At 39.1% G+C, this 20,234-nt stretch overlaps 1 protein-coding gene across 3 annotated transcripts; it reads left to right on the top strand.

The window, feature by feature from the left end:
* The first annotated feature begins 13,547 nt into the window (after positions 1 to 13,547).
* On the top strand, positions 13,548 to 18,521 carry LOC147608251 (alpha,alpha-trehalose-phosphate synthase [UDP-forming] 5-like). Of its 3 annotated transcripts, none has more exons than XM_086789526.1 (4): positions 13,548 to 13,785; positions 13,990 to 17,225; positions 17,313 to 17,586; positions 17,676 to 18,521. In XM_086789526.1, exons 2-4 carry the CDS (start codon positions 15,241 to 15,243, stop codon positions 17,991 to 17,993), a joined length of 2,577 nt encoding a protein of 858 aa, XP_086645652.1. In that variant the 5' UTR covers positions 13,548 to 13,785; positions 13,990 to 15,240; the 3' UTR covers positions 17,994 to 18,521. The 3 variants fall into 3 exon arrangements, with proteins under 3 accessions (XP_086645652.1, XP_086645654.1, XP_086645653.1); XM_086789528.1 differs by having other exon boundaries at positions 13,615 to 13,785; positions 14,044 to 17,225; XM_086789527.1 differs by having other exon boundaries at positions 13,680 to 13,858.
* The last annotated feature ends 1,713 nt before the right edge of the window (positions 18,522 to 20,234 follow it).

The following is a 20,234-nucleotide window of genomic DNA, read 5'->3' as shown; positions in this document are numbered from 1 at the left end:
TGCGTGAAAAAGAGGAAACTCTCACGGTGAAAACTAGAAAACTCTCATGGTGTGCAAGAACCTAATTTGCACATGCATGAAAGTTCCTTGAAGTTGTATTTTCAATTCTCCCTTGTGATCTCATTCACTCCAATGAACCCACATAATATTCTTTTATCCAACAACTTAGGTTTCTATAACTTTTCACAGATGGGAAAGTTATCTGATGTGAGAAATAGTTTTCATGTGATCAAGGATCAGATTTCCTTGGGTAAGACTATTTTTACAATGGTAATCTAAAATGTCTTAAAGCCATATAAGAAGTTTTCATGAACGTGAAATTCTAGATGATGTTTTCATGATTTTTACTATTGTTTAGCCACCAAATTCTAATTAAAGCTTTTTTTTTCTTATGTGCAGTCAGTTCTAGCGAATTGATTTGCTAGATCATTTTGGTCAAAAGAGGGCAAGAGAAGTCGAATTCGAGTGAATTGTGATTTTTCAAGAACTTTATTACCATGGCTCATATTGACTTCTTAGTCAATGATAATGTCGATGAGATGAGTGATCATCTCAACTTGGGCAGGGAAGATCTAGAATTCTAAGTTGAAGAAGAGGAGGTTGTTAGAAAGAGTGAATTTTTGGAAGTGACAAAGTGTCTAGAGGCAACTATTGCCAAATGCCATGATAAGATGGAGTCACTAAAGATGTAGATTTTGACTTTGCAAAAAGCTCTTTTGGCGGCACCTCTTGCTCCTACCAAAGCATTTGCTCCGTTGTTTGCACCAAAAGTATATAGTGGTGAGAAAAAGGAGAAGACTCAAGAATGTGTAAATGCCTGGCTCAATACGTGGACTACACATTTTGCCTTTCATCCATTCACAGATGCGCAAAAGCTGCAGATGGCACGGGAATTATTAAAGGGAAAGGCATTAACTTGGTGGAAGGATCTCAAAGATGATTCCATTCCTACCACTTGGAAAAGTTTCGAGGAAGATTTTAAAAAAAGAGTTTGTCCAACCAGAGGATGAATTCGAAATAATTACCAAGCTTGTTAAAAATAGCATGGAAAATCAATCTTTTGACAATTATGTGCAGAAGTTTAGACAATTGGCTACCAAAGCCAAGTCTGATGATCATACATTGTATGGTATTTTCATCAATGGTCTAACTCGTGACTCAGTATGAGGTTAAAAAATGCAAGGTCAAAATGACTGAGGATGCTATTCAAGCACCTCAGGTTTTTCATAAGACTATGGTGGGTGCCAACACTTCAAAACCATCATCTAATGAAAGGAAATCCACGTTCACTTTTTCAAATAGTGGACAAAAAAGAAAGTTAGTTTTCACACCAAAACCAAAAAATTCTGACAACTCCAGCAAGAAGCAAAAATTTGTGAGTAAGGATAATATCAAATGTTTCAAATGCAAGGAAAAGGGACACACAAAGAAATTCTTTCCTTTGAATGGAGCTACAGCACCTTCGGCGCCTGGAAAAAAGGCGGCACCGAAGAAGTTCATACTAAAGAAATCTGTACACATTACAAATTTTCAAGGTAAATTTTTTGAAGTCAATATTACACATCTTGAAGGAAGCCAATGTTTAGATTGTACTTTCAATAAAGATGTTTTTGGTCAGAATGAATTATTTTGTGTTTATGGATCAATAAATGGACATCAGGTTCATATTTTGTTTGATCCTGGTAGTATGCACAATTTTATTAACAACATTGTGGTACAGAGGATGAAGCTGGAAACCACACAAAATGATCACATGTACAAGGTCAGGATGGCTGGAGGACAAGTCCAATTCTGGGACGACAAGAAGGTGTCAAAACTACCATTAGACATCGAGTTGTACTCAGATAGACTTGCTTTTCATGTCATGAGCTTTGGTCACGTAGACATCATTCTAGGGATGGAATGATTTCATAAAAAAAAATAAGGAATTTTCTGTTGATTGGGTCAAACATTTGATGTCTTTCCATCACAATGGAAACCTTGTTACTCTTAAGGGAAACATTTTTGTACCCAAGGAAACTTTTATTAATGAGCTTGAGTTAATGGAAAATCTTTTTAACTATGAGCTTTTGCAATTGGTTATGGATCCAGTGTCTTCATGTGTTCATTTTGATGTAAACATTGTTTCTTTGGATGTTTGGGAAAGTAAAGTGTTAAATTCCATTAAGAGCAAATTTCAGGATGTATTTCCTATGAGTTACCTCATGGATTACCTCCTAAATGAGAGGTGGACCATAAAATTAAGCTATTGTCGAGTGTAGAACCTGTTAGTATTCCTCCATATAGGCTTAGCCAGACTGAGGAAGATGAGGTAGCAAAGCAACTAGCTGAATACTTGAGGATGGGCCAAATTAGACCAAGTAAGTCTCCTTGGGGGGCACCAGTTCTCCTTGTTAAGAAAAAAGATAAGGGACCTGGCAAATCTGTATTGATTACAAATGACTTAACAAAGTTACAATTAAAAACAAATACCCATTGCCTAGATCAGAAGATCTTATTGATAGTTTGTAAGGAGATAAGTATTTCACAAAGCTTGATTTGCCAACCCGTTATCATTAGATCCGTATTGCAGAGGAAGATGTTTCTAAAACTGCTTTTAAGACACGTTATGGCCATTATGAATTTTTAGTGTTACCCTTTGGTCTCACTAATGCACGAACAACTTTCCAACAAATAATGAATGATATATTTCAGGATCTGTTAGGAAAATGCATGGTGGTTTTCTTAGATGATATTTTAATATATAGTAAAACTTTGGCTGAGCATGAGAATCATCTTAAAGAGGTTCTAGGAAGGCTCAGGAAGGAGAAACTGTATTGTAAATTATCTAAGTGTGATTTCTTTAAAAAGGAATTGTTATATGTGGGTCATAAGATCTCTCGAGATGGCTTAAGTATAGATTTGGATCGTATCTAAAAGGTTTTGGAATGGCCAGTTTCGCGTACGGTCAAGCAGTTAAGATCTTTCTTAGGTTTCATGGTATTTCTTCGAAAATCTATCCAAGGATTATTTGAAGTTGACAATGCCTTTTACCAACCTTCTTAAGGGTAATAATAAGAAGGCTAATTCTCCGATTGAGTGGAATGAGAAGCTACAGGAAACTTTTGATACTTTGAAATATAAAGTTCAAGATACTTTTGTGTTAGCCTTACTAGATCCTAGTAGGCCTTACATTGTAGAGAGACTGATGCTAGTGATTTTACGATAGGCGCAACTTTATTCCAAGATGGGAAGCGTGTGGCTTTCAAGAGTAAGAAACTCAATGATGCACAAACTAGGCACCCAGTTCAGGAGGAAAGAGTTGTATGTGATCATTTATACTTTAAAGGCATGGAGACAGTATCCCTACCGGCCTCAGTTTATGGTCTTGATAGATCATCAGTCTTTGCAGTTCATTTGTGATCAACCAAACTTGAAGGGTAGAAAGGCCAAATGGGCTGAATTGATGCAGGACTTTGATTTCATGATATAAAAAAGGTAGCTTGAATAGCATTGCTGATGCATTGAGTCAAATTGGTGAAGTTAATGAACTTAGCTTCATGGAAATTACTTCTAACTTGTACGATTCACTCAGGGGAAGATGTAGTACAGATATTTTCTTTGAAAATATTGGAGTTTGGCAAAATCAAGTTCCAACTTTGAGGTAGATCAAAACCTGGTGAATCAAGGAAAATCCAACCAATTTTTTATTCAAAATGGTCTTTTATTCCGAAATGATAAGGTTTGCATGCCGGATGTGCCAGAAATTAAACTGAGTATCCTATTTGAGTGCCATGATGCACCATTGGTAGCAGGACATCCGGGCATACAACATACCTTGACTTTGGTTAGAATGACTTTTTATTGGCCAAAAATGAAGGATTTTATTCAAAATTATGTGGTCAAATGTCATCAGTGTCAGACTAACAAGGCAAAGTGCCTTAAATTTGTTGGGTTATTACATCCTTTGGATATTCCATCTCAAAAGTGGGAAAGTATTTCCATGGATTTCATACAGGACTTCCATGTGTACCAGCAAGGGTCACGATGCCAACACTCTTGCCTTGTGGCTTCTCATTGAGTCAAAATAGAGACTAAGGATATGCAAGAGCCCCTCCCAAAATCTTTCCACATTCTCACTATCATAAAAACCAGTGGTACCTCCAAAGGAGAGTGGTAATAAGATAAGGACTACCTCAAGAGGTACCTTTAAGGTCATTAGACTTTTTAGGATCAACAACTCCTAAACCTCCCTTACTTTGATTTGTTAAAAATAGAATAGACATGGCATGGAGGTCTAATGCTAAAGTAGAAGAGGAAATTGCTAGATTTAGGAGAAAGTAAAAGACGCAAAACTAAGTGATAGAGCAAAAATGTAAGGATGAAGTGGAAAAGACACAAGAATGCATAAATGGGGAGACTTTCTCATTCATTTATTTGAAAGGGACGGGAGGGCTCCTTTTATAGACGAAAAATCACCCTCTCACCTTTGTTACAAACTATAAAAATAGAAATCTTCATCCTTTTGCAACGTAAGGTCGGATGCCTCTATCAATTGTTCTTCTTGACTAGTTTTGGCATGTGTCTCCTTAATTTATTTAATCAAAGAATCCTTGACTTGGGGGATAAGATCTAACTCCACTTTGAGCCCACATAAAGGCCCCTTGTGTACACATATCAAAAGTCTCATTTGCCCTCATATAGGACTTCTAGAAGGATTATTGTCTATTTTCCACACTTCTCCACATACCATTCTTCTCTATTTTCCACACTCTCCACATGCTCTTCACACGCCATCCACAAGCTTGTTGACATGCATTTTTCCATCTTATTTTAATAGAGTTACCAAGACATGTAGGCATAAGGCCCACTTTTATTTCCACATCACTAGACTAAACAACCATACCAAAGTATTTATAGAGAATACTTGTGGTATTTAAAATGTGATTATCAGCACTTGAATAAAACCTTAGGAATATATAATATTAAAAGGAAAAATTCATTGTTGGGATAGCCGCCAACATCATTCCATTGCACGGGTGCCGCACTATTCTCGAACAAGGTTCCACTTTATTGTCATTTTACAAAACCACAAAAATATATACAAAAGTTAAAAATTAAAGATATTACATGTTGTTATCTATTTTGTTCTCACATTACCACATTAATTGGATAATAATAGGCATTGCACTATTTGCATTCATGGAATTCATTACTTTAGTTTGCATGGACTCTATTTACATCGTGGACATAGGCAGTTGGACATAGGCATTGTCACACTTACATCATGCACCTCTTTGACTACATTGACTAGCACCTACATACCTATATTAGTCTCTCTATCTTTTTTTAATTCTTATTATGTAGAAATCATTGGCTATGTATGTGTTCCAGTCCTATTATGTCATCGTGATTTCAATCCTAAAGTTATGAATAGATGAGTCAAGGCGGAGACTGTGGCACTTCTTGAACATTCTTATATACTCTCCTATGGAGTTGTGCATAGATGAGTTGAGTGGAGACTATGGAACTTCTAGAACATTCTTATATACTCTCCTATGGAGTTGTGCATAGATGAGTTGAGTGGAGACTATGGAACTTCTTGAACATTCTTATATACTCTCCTATGGAGTTGTGCATAGATGAGTTGAGTGGAGACTATGGAACTTCTAGAACATTCTCATATACTCTCCTTTGGAGTTTGTGTTGGTTGTAACTTTGGTCTAATTAGGGTCCTCTTTGATCTCTTTTTCTACTCTAGTTCTTTTCGTAGCTTATCTAGTATCTCCTTGTGCTGGGCAATGAGAGAAATTGACTCCTTTGTAGCCTTTTCTACTCTAGTTCTTTTCTTAGCTTATCTAGTATCTCCTTATGCTGGCAATGAGAGAAATTGACTCCTTTGTAACCTTTTCCTTGCCTCTTAATTCCATGCTTTTAGTTTCTCCTCTTCTATCAAAGATACTGTAGTAGAGGAATCTCACTAACATGACTGATGATGAGATTAGTGTGCTGGCAATGAGAGCAATTGACTCCTTTGTAGCCTTTTCCTTGGCCTCTTAATTCCATGCTTTTAGTGTCTCCTATCAAAGATATTGTGGCAAAGGAATCTCACTAACATGGTTGATGAGATTAGTGAGGAGACAGGGGGTAACTACCTTACTTTAATGGGCTTGAAGCTCTTTGTAGATATCATAGACCTAATCATCTTGCTTGACAAGATGTACCTTTGGCAACTTATGCAAATCCACCCTATTGTACCTGTCATCGGCTTTACTTGCATTATCATAGACAAGGCTCTCATGTTCTATCACTTGATGCTTAATGTTTTCATACTCTATCCCGTTCATGTGTTGAACTTCCTTTCCTTTAGCATGTTGTTATTTATCAACCTGTGTGTCTTGGTGGCGGGTGGTGGAAAATCCATTGCCCATCTGATATCATTATCTTTTTTCATTACCCAAACCTTGCTACCGTTCGGGCGAGTCACCTCATTGGACTTTATCCCCTAGTTGTAATTCCTCAGAAATTCTGCACATAAGAAGCTATCGGAGGGGAGGATTGATGTACTTTGGAAAGTGCTAGGTATACCTTTCTAGCTCCACTGCTTATTGCTTGTCTTTTACATCTAGGTCCTCCAAGAACAGCATGCATTCTTGGGAATGATCGTGGAAATACACATTTCCTTTAGAGGTATCCACATCCCTTTGCATAATGTAGCGTATTAATTGGTCCATATAGGGACCCAAGTGTGTCTTCTTCTAGGACACTTCTTTTGGGACATGGATGTACTCTTCCTTTTATTTCTCCTCCTCCTTGGATTGTAAGGTGTGACCTCTTCCTTCAAGGTCAATGGAGACTCAAAATCTATTTTTGCTTTTTTGGGACTCATCCTATTTTACACATACAGAAGTGAATCGACCCATAAGTGTCAGACTAGTAGGAGTTGGCTCCTATTTCTCCCTTGTATTGATACGGTGAGGCTTGTTAGAGTAGTTACCACCATGACAAAGAGATAAATAACATTGTTCATATGGGAATTATTCTTCCGATTTCCTCAAGCACCTTTTATTATTATTCCAATTTCCTTTATATCACTTATTATTTTTACTAAAAAGATAAAATGTCAATGTATTTTGTATCATTCTTCTAATTTCCTCTATATCACTTATTATTTTTACTAAAAAGGATGAAATGTCGATGTATTTTTTTATATCATTCTTCCAATTTCATCTATATTACTTATTATTTTTACTAGAAAGATTAAATGTCAATGTATTTTTTATCTAAGGTTTTTTGAATTTCAATGAGTAATAAGACAAAAAGACTGATGATCATTTTCTATTTTCATTGCTTGTAAAAGGTAAGGCCTTAAAATTTATTCATGGTTGAAAAACTAAAGATGGAGATGCATGAACTTCTCATTTATGCAATCCACGGTAAGTTTCTAAACTTGAAAGTTAAAACCTATCTTGAAAAAGGAGACTAATCTTTTTATTGAGTCATAGGTTTTCAAGTAATCTATAGGAGGTTAAGTGAAGTGAGCCTATTTATTTTACAATATAGTCTGACTTTTGATATTTATTACCTTCAAGGTAGAGCCAAAGCTATGTTTTTCTTTTTCTTTTTCCCTTGTGTGATGTTGTTATCCATGACTCAGCATTTTAACTTTATAATGGGTGCATGAATAATGTAACATGCATAATGCACTTGTGATTTTTTTATTTTATAGAGTTGAACTTTAAAGTACCAATTTTTATGTATGGTAGGCTTGATGTTTGCTTTGTACACACAAATAACTAATATGTACTTAAATTGAAAGCTAGCTTACTCAAGTTGAGCCCAATGTGTGAAAAATGGATAACACATGTTCAGGTCAAAACTTATACACTCTATGTAAACGAGTGAGAAACAAGCACATGAGTTTTTCATTACCACATCTAATGTTCCTATTTTCATGACAATTAAGAATATCTCATAAACATCTTTTCAACTCCAAGTGTGTAAGTTATCCACCCAAGACTCCACCCACTAGCCTAGAGAAACAAAAAAATATAAGAATATGTATCAGAACAGCAAGTATCCTTCATTTTTTACCTATACTCCTATTCATTGCCCCACAAATTATGTTTTTATGCTCTCTCTCTCTCTCTCTCTCTCTCTCTCTCTCTCTCACACACACACACACACACACGCGCGCGCGCGTGCATGTATGTGCATGCATGCGCACATGCATACTCGTACGTATTCGCACATGCATGCATGCATGCACATAAACACACACACATATTATCTATATTGCTCATTCGTTTCCCTATCAATTGTTGTGTTTTTATTCTCTCTCTCTCTCTCTCTCTCTCTAAAGAGAACATCCTAAACTACAATGGAGATGAATCTATATCTCCCCCCAATATATATATATATATATATATATATGTATATATTTATTTATTTATTTATTTATTTATTTATTTATTTATTTATTTATTTAAATAGATAAAGAGGAATATCACTTATTGCACTAATTAACTCCTAATGAAAGAGTAAGAGCATAGTTGTCATGGTACAAAAATACGAAAATACGATACATTGCACACACACACTCACACCCACACACACACACACGCATGTATGTGCATGCATGCGCACATGCATAATCATACATATTCGCACATACATGCATGCACATAAACACACACACATATTATCTATATCGCTCATTCGTTTCCCTATCAATTGTTGTGTTTTTATTCTCTCTCTCTCTCTCTCTCTCTCTCTCTCTAAAGAGAACATCCTAAACTACAATGGAGATGAATCTATATCCCCCCCAATATATATATATATATATATATATATATATATATATATATATATGTATGTATGTATTTAAATAGATAAAGAGGAATATCACTTATTGCACTAATTAACTCCTAATGAAAGAGTAAGAGCATAGTTGTCATGGTACAAAAATACGATACCGTACTGTATGGTACCATACGGAGAATTTTTGGTACGATATGAAATTTTGAGATATCGTATGATAAAATACCATTTTTTTAACACTTACAAACCTAGACATTTTCAATTTAGAAGAGAGAGAGAGAGAGAGAGAGAGAGAGAGAGAGAGAGAGAGAGAGAGAGAGAGAGAGAGAGAGAGAGAGGCTTGAGAGTTGAGAGAGAGAGAGAGAGAGAGACACTTGAGAGAGGGGGGGAGAGAGGCTTGAGAGTTGAGAGAGAGAGAGAGAGAGAGAGAGAGAGAGAGAGAGAGAGGCTAGAGCTTCGAAGTTCAAGTTATGGAACTTGAATGTGAGGGAAGCTTTGGGGGGGGGGGCACTTTAAAGGAGTTGAGCAATGAGGCTCAAGAGCTCAAGCCTATAGGCCAAGGCAAGCTTTAAAAAAAGGTTGAAAAATAGGGAAAAAGAACAAGCAAAAAACAGTCATAAACAGCCAAAAACGGGTAGAAAATGGTCATAAATGGTCACTTTTACAAATAGTCAAAAACAGTAATAAACAGCCACTTTTGCAAACGATAAAAAATTGCCAAAATGGTCAATTCGTACTGTACAATATCATATGGAATCATAGTGTACAAATGATACGAATAAGTCCGTACTGGTACGAGAAAAACTATGAGTATGAGGAAAATCACTTATTGCACTAATCAACTTCTAATGAAAGAGAGAACGCTAATCACACACTAACCCGTTATATGCAATGAGGCTACACTAGGTGGCTCTTTTATCATGTGAAAAGTTAAGGAGCCTAGGGAGGATCAAAGAAATTTATGAAACCCATGAAAGAGCATCAAGAATAATTAAATCTTGATTAAGAAGGTAAATATGCTCATTATGCCAACAATTTATTCATAAGGTTCCTCACTAAAGTGAAGCCCAAGTACAATCTTGAATAGCTCCAAGAGAGCATTAATGACACACACTCTTTACACTCCCTTTCAAAACTCATGTTCCAAGCACGCAACATGTGGCTAGCACCTTTTATGTGCCTCATAAAGTCACCTTCACCTTAACCCATGTGGCTAGCACTTTTCATGTGTTTTCATGTGCCTCATTTGGTTACTTTATAAAAATCAATGTTATACAATTTGGCAATAATATTTGGGTTGATTTTTGATGGGCATACACATGCGCACATGTGTGTGTGTGTGAGAGAGAGAGAGAGAGAGAGAATGATAGCATCAATGACTCGCACTCATTGGACTCCATTTCAAAACATGTGCCAAGCACACAACATGTGGCTAGCGCCTCATAGTGACACCTTCACATTAACCCATTGACATTAACCAATAATTATAAAAACCAACACCATACAATTTAACTTCAATATTTGAGTTAATTTTATGCGTGTGTGTGTGTGTGTGTGTGTGTGTGTGTGTGTGTGTGTGTGTGTGTGTGTGAGAGAGAGAGAGAGAGAGAGAGAGAGAGAGAGAGAGATGAAAGGACTACAAATGAGATAAAATAATGTATAAAAAGAGAAACCTCTTTGCATCCTCCAAAAGACACACCCAAAAATGCTTACCAAAGGATCACATTCACAATTTGGCCAATTACCTCTCTCACTATGTTTGGAAGATGCACCTCTATAAAAGACATCGCTTGATGGCCATAATTCTAGTGTACTTTGATTTTCTTTGTTAACTCTAAATGTTCATCAAAAGGGAGGAATCATTCTTCCAATTCCCAATTCCCTCTAGTGCCATTTACTTTTTTGGGACCAATATAAATATAAATTAATATACCAATATAAATATAAATATAAATATACTTTTTTGGGACCAATATAAATATATATTAATATACCAAAAAGAAGTTACATCTCATATGCCAACTTGACAACCCTCAAATCCCATTGAGCATGTTATAAATCATGTTCCATCTCTCATCTTCAAATACAAAAGAAGAATTTTCCCAAGAGATCTGAAATCCTAGCTGAATGCATGCTTCCATCATCAGAACCTTAGTAGTGCATCCTTTGGGTAACTGATTTTCAAAAACATCCCCCTTCTTTGACCACACTTTGACCATTGGCCTTGAACCCACTGGACTTCTTTATATCATATTTTCGTCCTTGGACCAAACTTGACTGGTATGCTCCTTGGCTTCTGCACAAAAGTAACCTGAATACACAACAATAAGAAGGTTAGTATGCCTGAAGAAATCCCCTTCCAAGTAGTGTCAAAAGATGGGTCTCTTCTTTATTCAGTTTATTGACCACGAGTATAGACCAACACATATGTACACATTTATACATCGGACCTGTAGTATCCAACCCTGTATCACTTGCTTTTTGAAATAAAATACAAATCTTGGTGTTCCATATTTCCCACAGACAGCAGAATCTAGTTATCATATTTCCCACAGGCAACAGAATCTAGTTATGTTAAAGATATCATCAACAGTCTCCTCACTAGTTGTCCATCTCCCTAATAACCAGTCTTCCCGGTGAGCATGCACACCAATACACTTACAAGATATCATCAACAATCTCCTCACTAGTTGTCCATCTCCCTACTAATAACCAGTCTTCCCAGTGAGCCGCACACCAATACACTTACATATCCATCTACTAACTCTGGTCCAAGTACTTTTGATAGCTGGGCAATCCTAAAAGGCATGTTTCCCATCTTCCAAAGCTGCTTTGCATCTAGGGCAACACCTATTAGTGAAGTTCCCTTCCTCTAGTGCCATTTACCATTTTGTCAATTTCCTTTATGTCTTTATTACTTTTACTAAAAAGGTGAAATGTCAATGGATTCTTGATCTAAGATTTTTTGGATTTCGAAGAGCAATCAGACAAAAGGAATGACGTATACCTGTTTTTTTCATTGCTTGTCGGCATGCCTTTGTAAAAGGCAAGTCCGTCAAATATATTCATTGTTGAAACATTAAAGATGAGGATGTATGAACTTCTGATTTGTGCAATCCACCATAAGTTTCTAAGCTTGAAAGCTAAACCTTTCTTGAAAGGAGACTGAAATCTTTATTGATTTTTAGGTTCTCATATATAATCCATATGGTAAGTGAACTAAGCGTATATATTTTATAATACGGTCTAACTTTTTCTATTTATTATGTTCAAGGTAGAGCCAAAGTTATGGGTTTTTTATTTTTAACTTTTTCACTTATGTGATGTTGTAATCTATGACTTAGTATTTTCAATGTATATTCTGTGCATGGATATTATAACAATGCACTTGTATTTTTATGGTACTATAGAGTAGAAACTCTAAAAAGTACCAATTTTATATGTATGGTAGTTATGATGTTTATTCTTACATTATTGAAACCCATATGCAAGCTTAAATTCAAAGCCAGTATGCTCAAGTTGAGCCAATGTGTGAAAAAAGGATAACACATGTAAACTCTATTCAAATGAACACATGAATTTTTCATTGCCATAGCCAATGTTCCTATTTGCATGACAAAAAACTTGTAAAGAATATCTCATAAACATCTTTTCAACTTCAAGGTGTCTAAGTTAGTGTAAGGTACCCGGCTCACTATGATTAGTTATCATGGGTAGTAGTCAGAGGATGGGGCTTATAGATAGTGACAAAAAGATTCCATCCACTAGCCTAGAGAAATGAAAAACAAAAGACGGAAATAATAAGGAATTCTCTCTCTCTCACACACACACATACACACACAAATAATTCTCTCTCTCTCTCACTCTCTAATTACTTTAATTAGTTTAAAATTCAATTAGTGTTTAGATTCTAGTCTGTTTTTAATTAGTATTTTTCTAGTAAGGAAAACAATAAGGAATATGTAGTACGAAAAAGATCTTAGCAAGTATACTTTTGTTTTAAATCCCTCGTATCACCGCACAAGTTATGTTTTTATGAGGTGGGGGAGATAGCCAAGCAGTAAGGGCTCTTGCCCTACACCTCTTGACAGCCTAGGTTCAATAACCGCCCTCTCCTCTTGCATACTTAATGGCATGTGGTCTGTCAATTCACACTAAAAAAATACAAATAAAAATAAAAATTATCCCTCACAATACAAAAAACTTATGCTTTTATGCTCTCTCTCTCTCTCTCTCTCTCTCTCTCTCTCTCTCACACACACACACACACACACACACACAAGCTTATGCTACATGCGCACACAATCACGCACAACACACACACACATATTTTCTCCACTACTCATTGCCTCATAACTTCTTGTGTTTTTATCTTATGTTCTCTTCTCTCTCTCTCTCTCTCTCTCTCTCTCTCACACACACACACACACACACACACAGACACACACTCAACCTCATGTTGCATGCGCACACACTCATGCACACATGCACATGTGTGCGCACATACACATATTTTCTCCACCGCTCATTGCCTCATAACTTCTTGTGTTTTTATCTTATGTTTCTCTCTCTCTCTCTCTCTCTCTCTCTCTCTCTCTCTCTCTCACACACACACACACACACACTTATTTTCTTTGTCTCTTATTCGTGGCCCCACAAATTATTGTCAGCACATATACACACACTTGTTTTCTTCACCTCTCGTTCATTGCCCCACATATTGTTGTTGACGACCTATACGCATGCACGCATAGGTAACCAATAATGTTGAAATATCTTGCCCTACAAGTCCCAAAGGACAAAAGGCGTTGTTCCTTTTGTATTTTTTATATTCGAAAAACCTTAGCATGACATAAGAGAGTTTACAAGGTTCAAAAAATGTATATACACACACAGCATAAGAAACAGAAGTTGCTCGCCTTGATCAGCACCCATTTGGCCCCTTTTAGATTCGAAAATCTCTGCGTGAAAGACCTCGCACGGAAGGTGAAGCCACGAAAGCCCATTTTATAATTTACTTATTCTTTACTTGTTTTTCTCAAGCTATTATATAATCGAGGTAATTACTTATCTAATTAATGCAAGGCAAAAAAAAAAGCGTTTGGGTGCTTATTTTGCTTCTTTTTTCTCAAGAAATTTCCCAAATTTATGCTTTTAGGGTTATCTTTTCTTACAATTTCTTCTTTTCAGGTGAACAATTTGCTTTAAAATTAAAAAAATAAATATATTGGGTGGCCTTGTCAGAGTGATGGAGCGAGATCTGCTACACAATTTTGTGAGAGAAAAAGCTGTGCTGTAAAATCGATTGCCCACAAGAGTAACTGTACCCAGGCGGGGGCCAATTTCTTTTTAAAAAACAAAAGAAAATATTCGTTAGGAGACTTGCGTGCTCACATGCGCTTTGAATTTTATGAGCTTTTTTAAAAAAAAAGCGATGGGGAAATGCTTTTCTGTCTAAAAGCACCCACTTCCAGGCCCAATTGGGCTCTTCACTTTACTCTAGCCTTCGGGCATAGTAGGGCTCTATTAAGCTTCAGAGCAAGTACTTAATCATGTCAATTTTGTTCTAATTTTTGGGGCTCAAGTGAGCTCCAGTAAGCATTTAATCTCTGGTAATTGATCCAATGCCTCTCATTTTGAGTTTAATCAAGGCAAATTCCTCTCTTTTTCAGCTTAATCCAGCTCTTGCTCAGAGATAATCCTGATCAGTGACCCTTCTTTCCCTTCATTTGGGCAATTTTCAGCTCAATTTAAGCTTCATTGGAGGTCAATTTCAGTATCCACAGTAGATCAGAAATCTTCCCATTTTAGTTCATTTGCAGTGGGTTTGCTTTGCTAGATAGATTTTCTGATTGGATTTATCATATAGTCCATCATTTGAAGTTCCCCCTCTGTATGAGGGCTTTTGCTGGTCACCTCTCATTCAGGGATTATCACACCTTTGCAAAAAAATGGCATCCTTCCAATCAGTCTACAAGAAGGGGAAGTTCTTCCCCTCTGCAGCAAGTGGTGACCTCCACCTCTCCTTCCACAAAGTTTGCCACAGGTCGAAGCTGCAAATCCCAGAGGATTTCACAAAGTCAACCGCTGATGGTCTGTGCCTGATGCCTTGAATAGGCTCAAACATCCTATGCATAGGCAAGATGGGCTGCGGATGATCTTGTGAATCGGTTAAGCTCGCCGCAAAGCTGCTGTGAAGGGTAAGGGGCTCTCAAAAACTACTGCAAAAGCCCTGAATCAGCTCAAGAATCGATACGAAGTGATGATGGGTTGCTCCTGAATGCCATGGATTACATGAATTGGTGATGGGTGGATGCTATGGATCACATGAATTAGTGCTTGGGTGGATGTTATGAATGAATCTGCCCTTCCCACACTTGCCTTAGAATTGTGATAGGCTTTGCTTGATGCCATTGATTTGCGACGCTTGAGCCATCCAACATGTCCTCGAGATCATATTCCAACCTCTTAGACCTCACTTCGGATTTCCCACCCCCTCTACCTCGAGCATCAAGGCGTTTGCCCAGAGTAATGACTGTCCCAGGCATACTCTCCGAGGTTCAGGATGATGATAACAGCACCAGCACAACCTCTGAGGCTACGTCCTCCATAGCCCAAGATCGGTGCATCATCGCTGCCAACATCTTACCCTTACATGCCCACAGGCGGTCTGACAAGAAAGGCTGGTCTTTCAGTTGGGATTCAGACTCTCTTCTCTTGCAGCTTAAAGATGGGCTACTTCATGAGATGGAGGTGGTCTACATCGGCTGCTTGAAGGCCGACATCGAGCCCAGCGAGCAAGAAGAAGTGGCTGCTCATCTCCTCGAAGCATTCAACTGTGTCCCGGCTTTCCTCTCTCCGGACCTCAGAGACCGTTTCTACCACGGCTTTTGCAAACAGCAGCTCTGGCCCCTCTTCCATTACATGCTTCCGCTCACCCCTGATCATGGCGGACGCTTTGACCGTTCACTTTGGCAAGCCTATGTCTCAGTCAACAAGACATTTGCAGATAAAGTAATGGAGGTAATCAATCCTGATGAAGACTATGTGTGGGTGCATGATTATCATCTCATGCTGCTTCCAACTTTTCTCAGAAAGAAGTGGAGCAGGGTCAAGCTGGGTTTTTTTCTTCACAGTCCCTTCCCCTCATCAGAGATTTACCGAACGCTTCCTGTGCGAGATGAGATGCTTCGGGCCCTCTTGAATGCAGATGTCATCGGCTTTCATACCTTTGATTATGCAAGGCACTTCTTATCTTGCTGTAGAAGAATTTTGGGTCTCGAGTATGAATCCAAGAGGGGTTACATCAGCATGGAATACTATGGACGCACGGTGAACATAAAGATTATGCCAGTTGGAATACACATGGACCAGTTGCAGGTTTGTCTGAATCTTCCTGACACGCAGAAAAGGATTGTTGAGTTAAATAAGCAATTTAAGGGGAAAATGGTACTCTTAGGAGTTGATGATATGGATATTTTCAAAGGCATAGGATTGAAGCTCTTGGCTATGGAGCAGCTACTGAAGGAACACCCTGAATGGAGAGGAAAAGTTGTAATGGTACAGATTGCAAATCCTGCCCGGAGCTATGGAAAGGATGTGTTGGAAGTTCAAACAGAGGCATATGCCACAGTGGAGAGGATAAACCAGCAGTACGGTGGGGAAGGATATCAGCCAGTTGTGCTCATTGGCAAGCATATCTCTATTTCAGAGCGGATTGCTTACTACACTGTGGCAGAGTGTTGTGTGGTGACAGCTGTAAGGGATGGAATGAATCTGATACCCTACGAGTATATCGTGTGCAGGCAAGGGTGTGCAGCTTTGGATGATGGGCCCTCCGCTGATACTCTGCCAAAGAGCACTCTGATAGTGTCAGAGTTCATTGGGTGCTCACCGTCTCTCAGTGGAGCTATACGGGTGAATCCATGGAACATAGACAACCTTGCCGATGCACTGAACATGGCCATCACAATACCAGATGCGGAGAAGCAGATGAGGCATGAAAAGCACTATCGATATGTTAGCACCCATGACGTAGCATATTGGGCTCAGAGTTTTATGGGAGATTTAGAGAGGACATGTAAGGACCATTCAAAAAGGCGCTCATGGGGCATTGGCTTCGGGTTAAGTTTTCGGGTGATGGCATTGGATCCCAACTTTAGGAAGCTCTCACCAGAACACATAGCATCAGCCTATAAGAGGACCTCACGCCGGGCCATCCTTCTTGACTATGACGGTACAATGATGCCACAAGCATCTATCAACAAAACTCCTAGCCCTGAAGTCCTGCACACATTGAATATACTGTGCAGTGATCCAAATAATTCTGTTTTTATTGTTAGTGGGCGTAGGCGGCAGATCCTAGGTGACTGGTTCTCATCTTGCGAACGCTTGGGCATAGCAGCTGAGCATGGTTATTTCTACCGGTACTCCAACTCTCTTGTTTCAGGTCTCCATTACTGTAACTTGTAAACATTGCTGTTGTTTATGAATTACTGGTCTATGCTGTGTAGATGGCATCGGGATTTGGAGTGGGAGACCAGCATCCCAGCTACAGATTTTGATTGGAAAGATATTGTTGAGCCTGTTCTGAACCTGTACACTGAAACAACTGATGGGTCCTATATTGAGGTGAAAGAGAGTGCTTTGGTCTGGCATCATCAGGACGCAGATCCCGACTTTGGATCTTGGCAAGCAAAAGAGCTTCTAGACCATCTAGAAAGTGTTCTTGCCAATGAGCCTGTTGCTGTCAAAATTGGTCAGCACTTTGTGGAAGTAAAGCCTCAGGTACCTTCGAGACTCTCTTTTCATGGGTTTTAATGCTCTGTTTGATTTCTAACTTCAGCAGTGGGCCAAATTCTTTCTCTATCTGGCAGGGAGTTAGCAAAGGTTTGATAGCAGAAAAGCTGCTGTCCTCTATGGTGAGCCATGGCCCGCCTCCGGACTTTGTTCTTTGCTGTGGAGATGACAGATCTGATGAGGATATGTTTGAAAAAATCGCCACAGCAATGGCAGAACCCCCACAGTTGCCTATGGCAGAAGTCTTTGCTTGTACAGTCGGTCGAAAGCCTAGCAAGGCCAAATATTATCTGGATGATACAGGGGAGGTCATCAAAATGCTAGAAGGCTTGGCTGTGGCCTCTCAATCAGGAACAAGGAGCACTGGCCATGGTGGGTTTGAAAGTGCATTCTGACTGGCTGAAGTTACCTACCATGCATGTCTGATATGATGGAGAGTGTGGCAGATAGGATGGTATCTTCGATGGCTCCTCTTGGAATCACTGACGTCTCTTATCACTTATTTCGGAGTAAATTGGGTATGTAGTTTTGGTGTGTGTACATACATACATAACGGAGTTCACTCATAAGGTCACATTATAGTCTATAGCTTGTGTATCATGATTAATGATGTTTTTTCAACTTTTAGGTGATTGCACCATCTCTCAGGGGAAGGTGCTTTTAGGGTAAGTTCAATGCCTATTATTTTACCATGTGGTTTGCTTTTAGAAAATTAGGGTGAGCAGCTAATGCAGCAGACTGGCTAATTAGCATGGAGAGGTAATGGATGAGATGCTGCTCCATAAAGCAGGTAGAGAATCTAGTATCAATTTACAAACTTTTTCTTAAGTTTTATGCTCACTTTTACTTACAGCATGGAATATGTAGTTGTACTGGAATGCCAACTATTGTGATGAATGAATGCTTATTAATCTCTTTGAAAACTCTCTCTCTCTCTCTCTCTCTCTCTCTCTCTCTCTCACACACACACACACACATGAACCAAGCAATAACGGATGGGTTTCCTTGAGATTGGCAAGAAAATTGGATCAAGCCTGTTTTCAAAGGAAGTGATTGTAACCGATTCTCCAACTACTGTATCATGATACCAGGGCGAAGCTGAATAGTACTATCCTAGAGGGGAGGCTCAGTGATGGGACAGAAAATGAAAGAAAAAGGGCAAAAGGACATGGGACATGCTGGTTTTTTTGTTTTTGTTTTTCAGCCCAAACATAGCACCACAGATCACCTCGCCAACATCAGTACTCATGGAGGAACTTTGGGAATAACTGCTGTCTTGTGGACGTTAGAAAAGCGTTTGATGTTGTGTCTTAAGCCTTTGGGAAATAATGGAGCACTTACATGTTATGGTGGAGTGCAAAGCAGTAATAGCACGCTTTCATGGGGTCGTCAAATGCCAACTCAAGACACGTGCAGGTGGTGTTGTAACATGGATAACGCACAACATAGAAGAAGATGTGCAGAAATAGAGAGAGAGAGAGAGAGAGAGAGAGAGAGAGAGGGGGGGGGGGGGAAGAGAGCCACAGAATTGGGTCCGGAATACCCTCTGTAGGGCCCCCACCACAAATGGTGTATTTGCTTTATTAGAATGATGTAAATCTGAAAATAAAGACTGGTTCTTGACCTGCACTCTTCACCTTGGCTGGAGCACTGCACTCTTCACCTTGGCTGGAGCACTCCCCTTGGCTGTCCTGGCCCTTGGAACACACCTGCCCTTTGTGAATTATGAGATGGAAAGACTGATTTCTGCTTTGGGTATTTATACCCCTAGATGATGCTAGTCAGCGGGCAGTCGGCCTGTTCTATTTTCTCTCCACAACCTAGTCCCATACGTACCTATGCTATTTTATGCAGCCGTTTCACACTGGTTGTCTTCTGGCCGCCATGTGCTGTCCGTCCAGGCTGCGCCTGGCTGCTGGGCAGCAACTGGGCACTGGCTGACTGGCTGCTGGGCAGCCTATTAGGCCTGGCTTCCTGGCTGGGCTGGCTCTGGGGCTGTCGACTGCCTGGCCAAGCCCCTTTGGCTGGCTGACAGCCCCAACTCTCAAGTCTGATCTCATAACAATCGCCTTCTTTTCTCTTGCTCTTGCTCTTGCTCTTGCTCTCGCTCTCACTCTCACTAGTGGTGAGCTCATCGTTGCTTCTTGCCACTCAGATGGGTGCATTCTATCTCCACCCGTGTTCAAGTCCCACCGTTGGTCGTATATGCCCCTGTGTTGCATTCTAGCGACATTAATACCTCTCTCTCTCTCTCACGGGCTACATCTCGTCTCTGTCTGGTGCTTCTCGATCTCTCTCTTTTTGCGTAAGTTCTCACTCTTGCTTATGAATGCTTTTCGTTCTCACTATTTCTTGTGAACTTTTTAACTATCCTGCACTCTCACTCTTGCGCTCTTTGGCGAGGTTTTTTGCTTTCTCGCACTCTTGCTCTCATAATCTTTGGCAAGTTTTTTGCTTTCTCGCCTAATCGCTCTTGCTTTGTTTTGCGGGCTTGATCCTTAGTGGCTTTACACTCTCTCTCATACTCCCTCTATTCCCTTGTTATGAGATCTCTCTTTTTCACACTCCCTCGCTAAATTTTTTTTCTATTTTTTCTACAATAATCCAAAGGCGACCTCCATGTAGCAGCTCTCTCT

The sequence above is a fragment of the Cibotium barometz genome, chromosome 53, assembly GCF_041138505.1.
Source record: "Cibotium barometz isolate CiBa-2024 chromosome 53, ASM4113850v1, whole genome shotgun sequence".
Taxonomy (NCBI): domain Eukaryota; kingdom Viridiplantae; phylum Streptophyta; class Polypodiopsida; order Cyatheales; family Cibotiaceae; genus Cibotium; species Cibotium barometz.
This window is presented reverse-complemented; position numbering and strand designations above follow the sequence as displayed.

Bases quoted from the DNA above. Each gene is read 5' to 3' on its own strand.
- LOC147608251 (XM_086789526.1), top strand. From the start codon at position 15,241: ATGTCCTCGAGATCATATTCCAACCTCTTAGACCTCACTTCGGATTTC. The intron at 17,226-17,312 runs GTACTCCAACTC...TATGCTGTGTAG, and splicing joins GAGCATGGTTATTTCTACCG to ATGGCATCGGGATTTGGAGT. The intron at 17,587-17,675 runs GTACCTTCGAGA...TCTATCTGGCAG, and splicing joins TTGTGGAAGTAAAGCCTCAG to GGAGTTAGCAAAGGTTTGAT.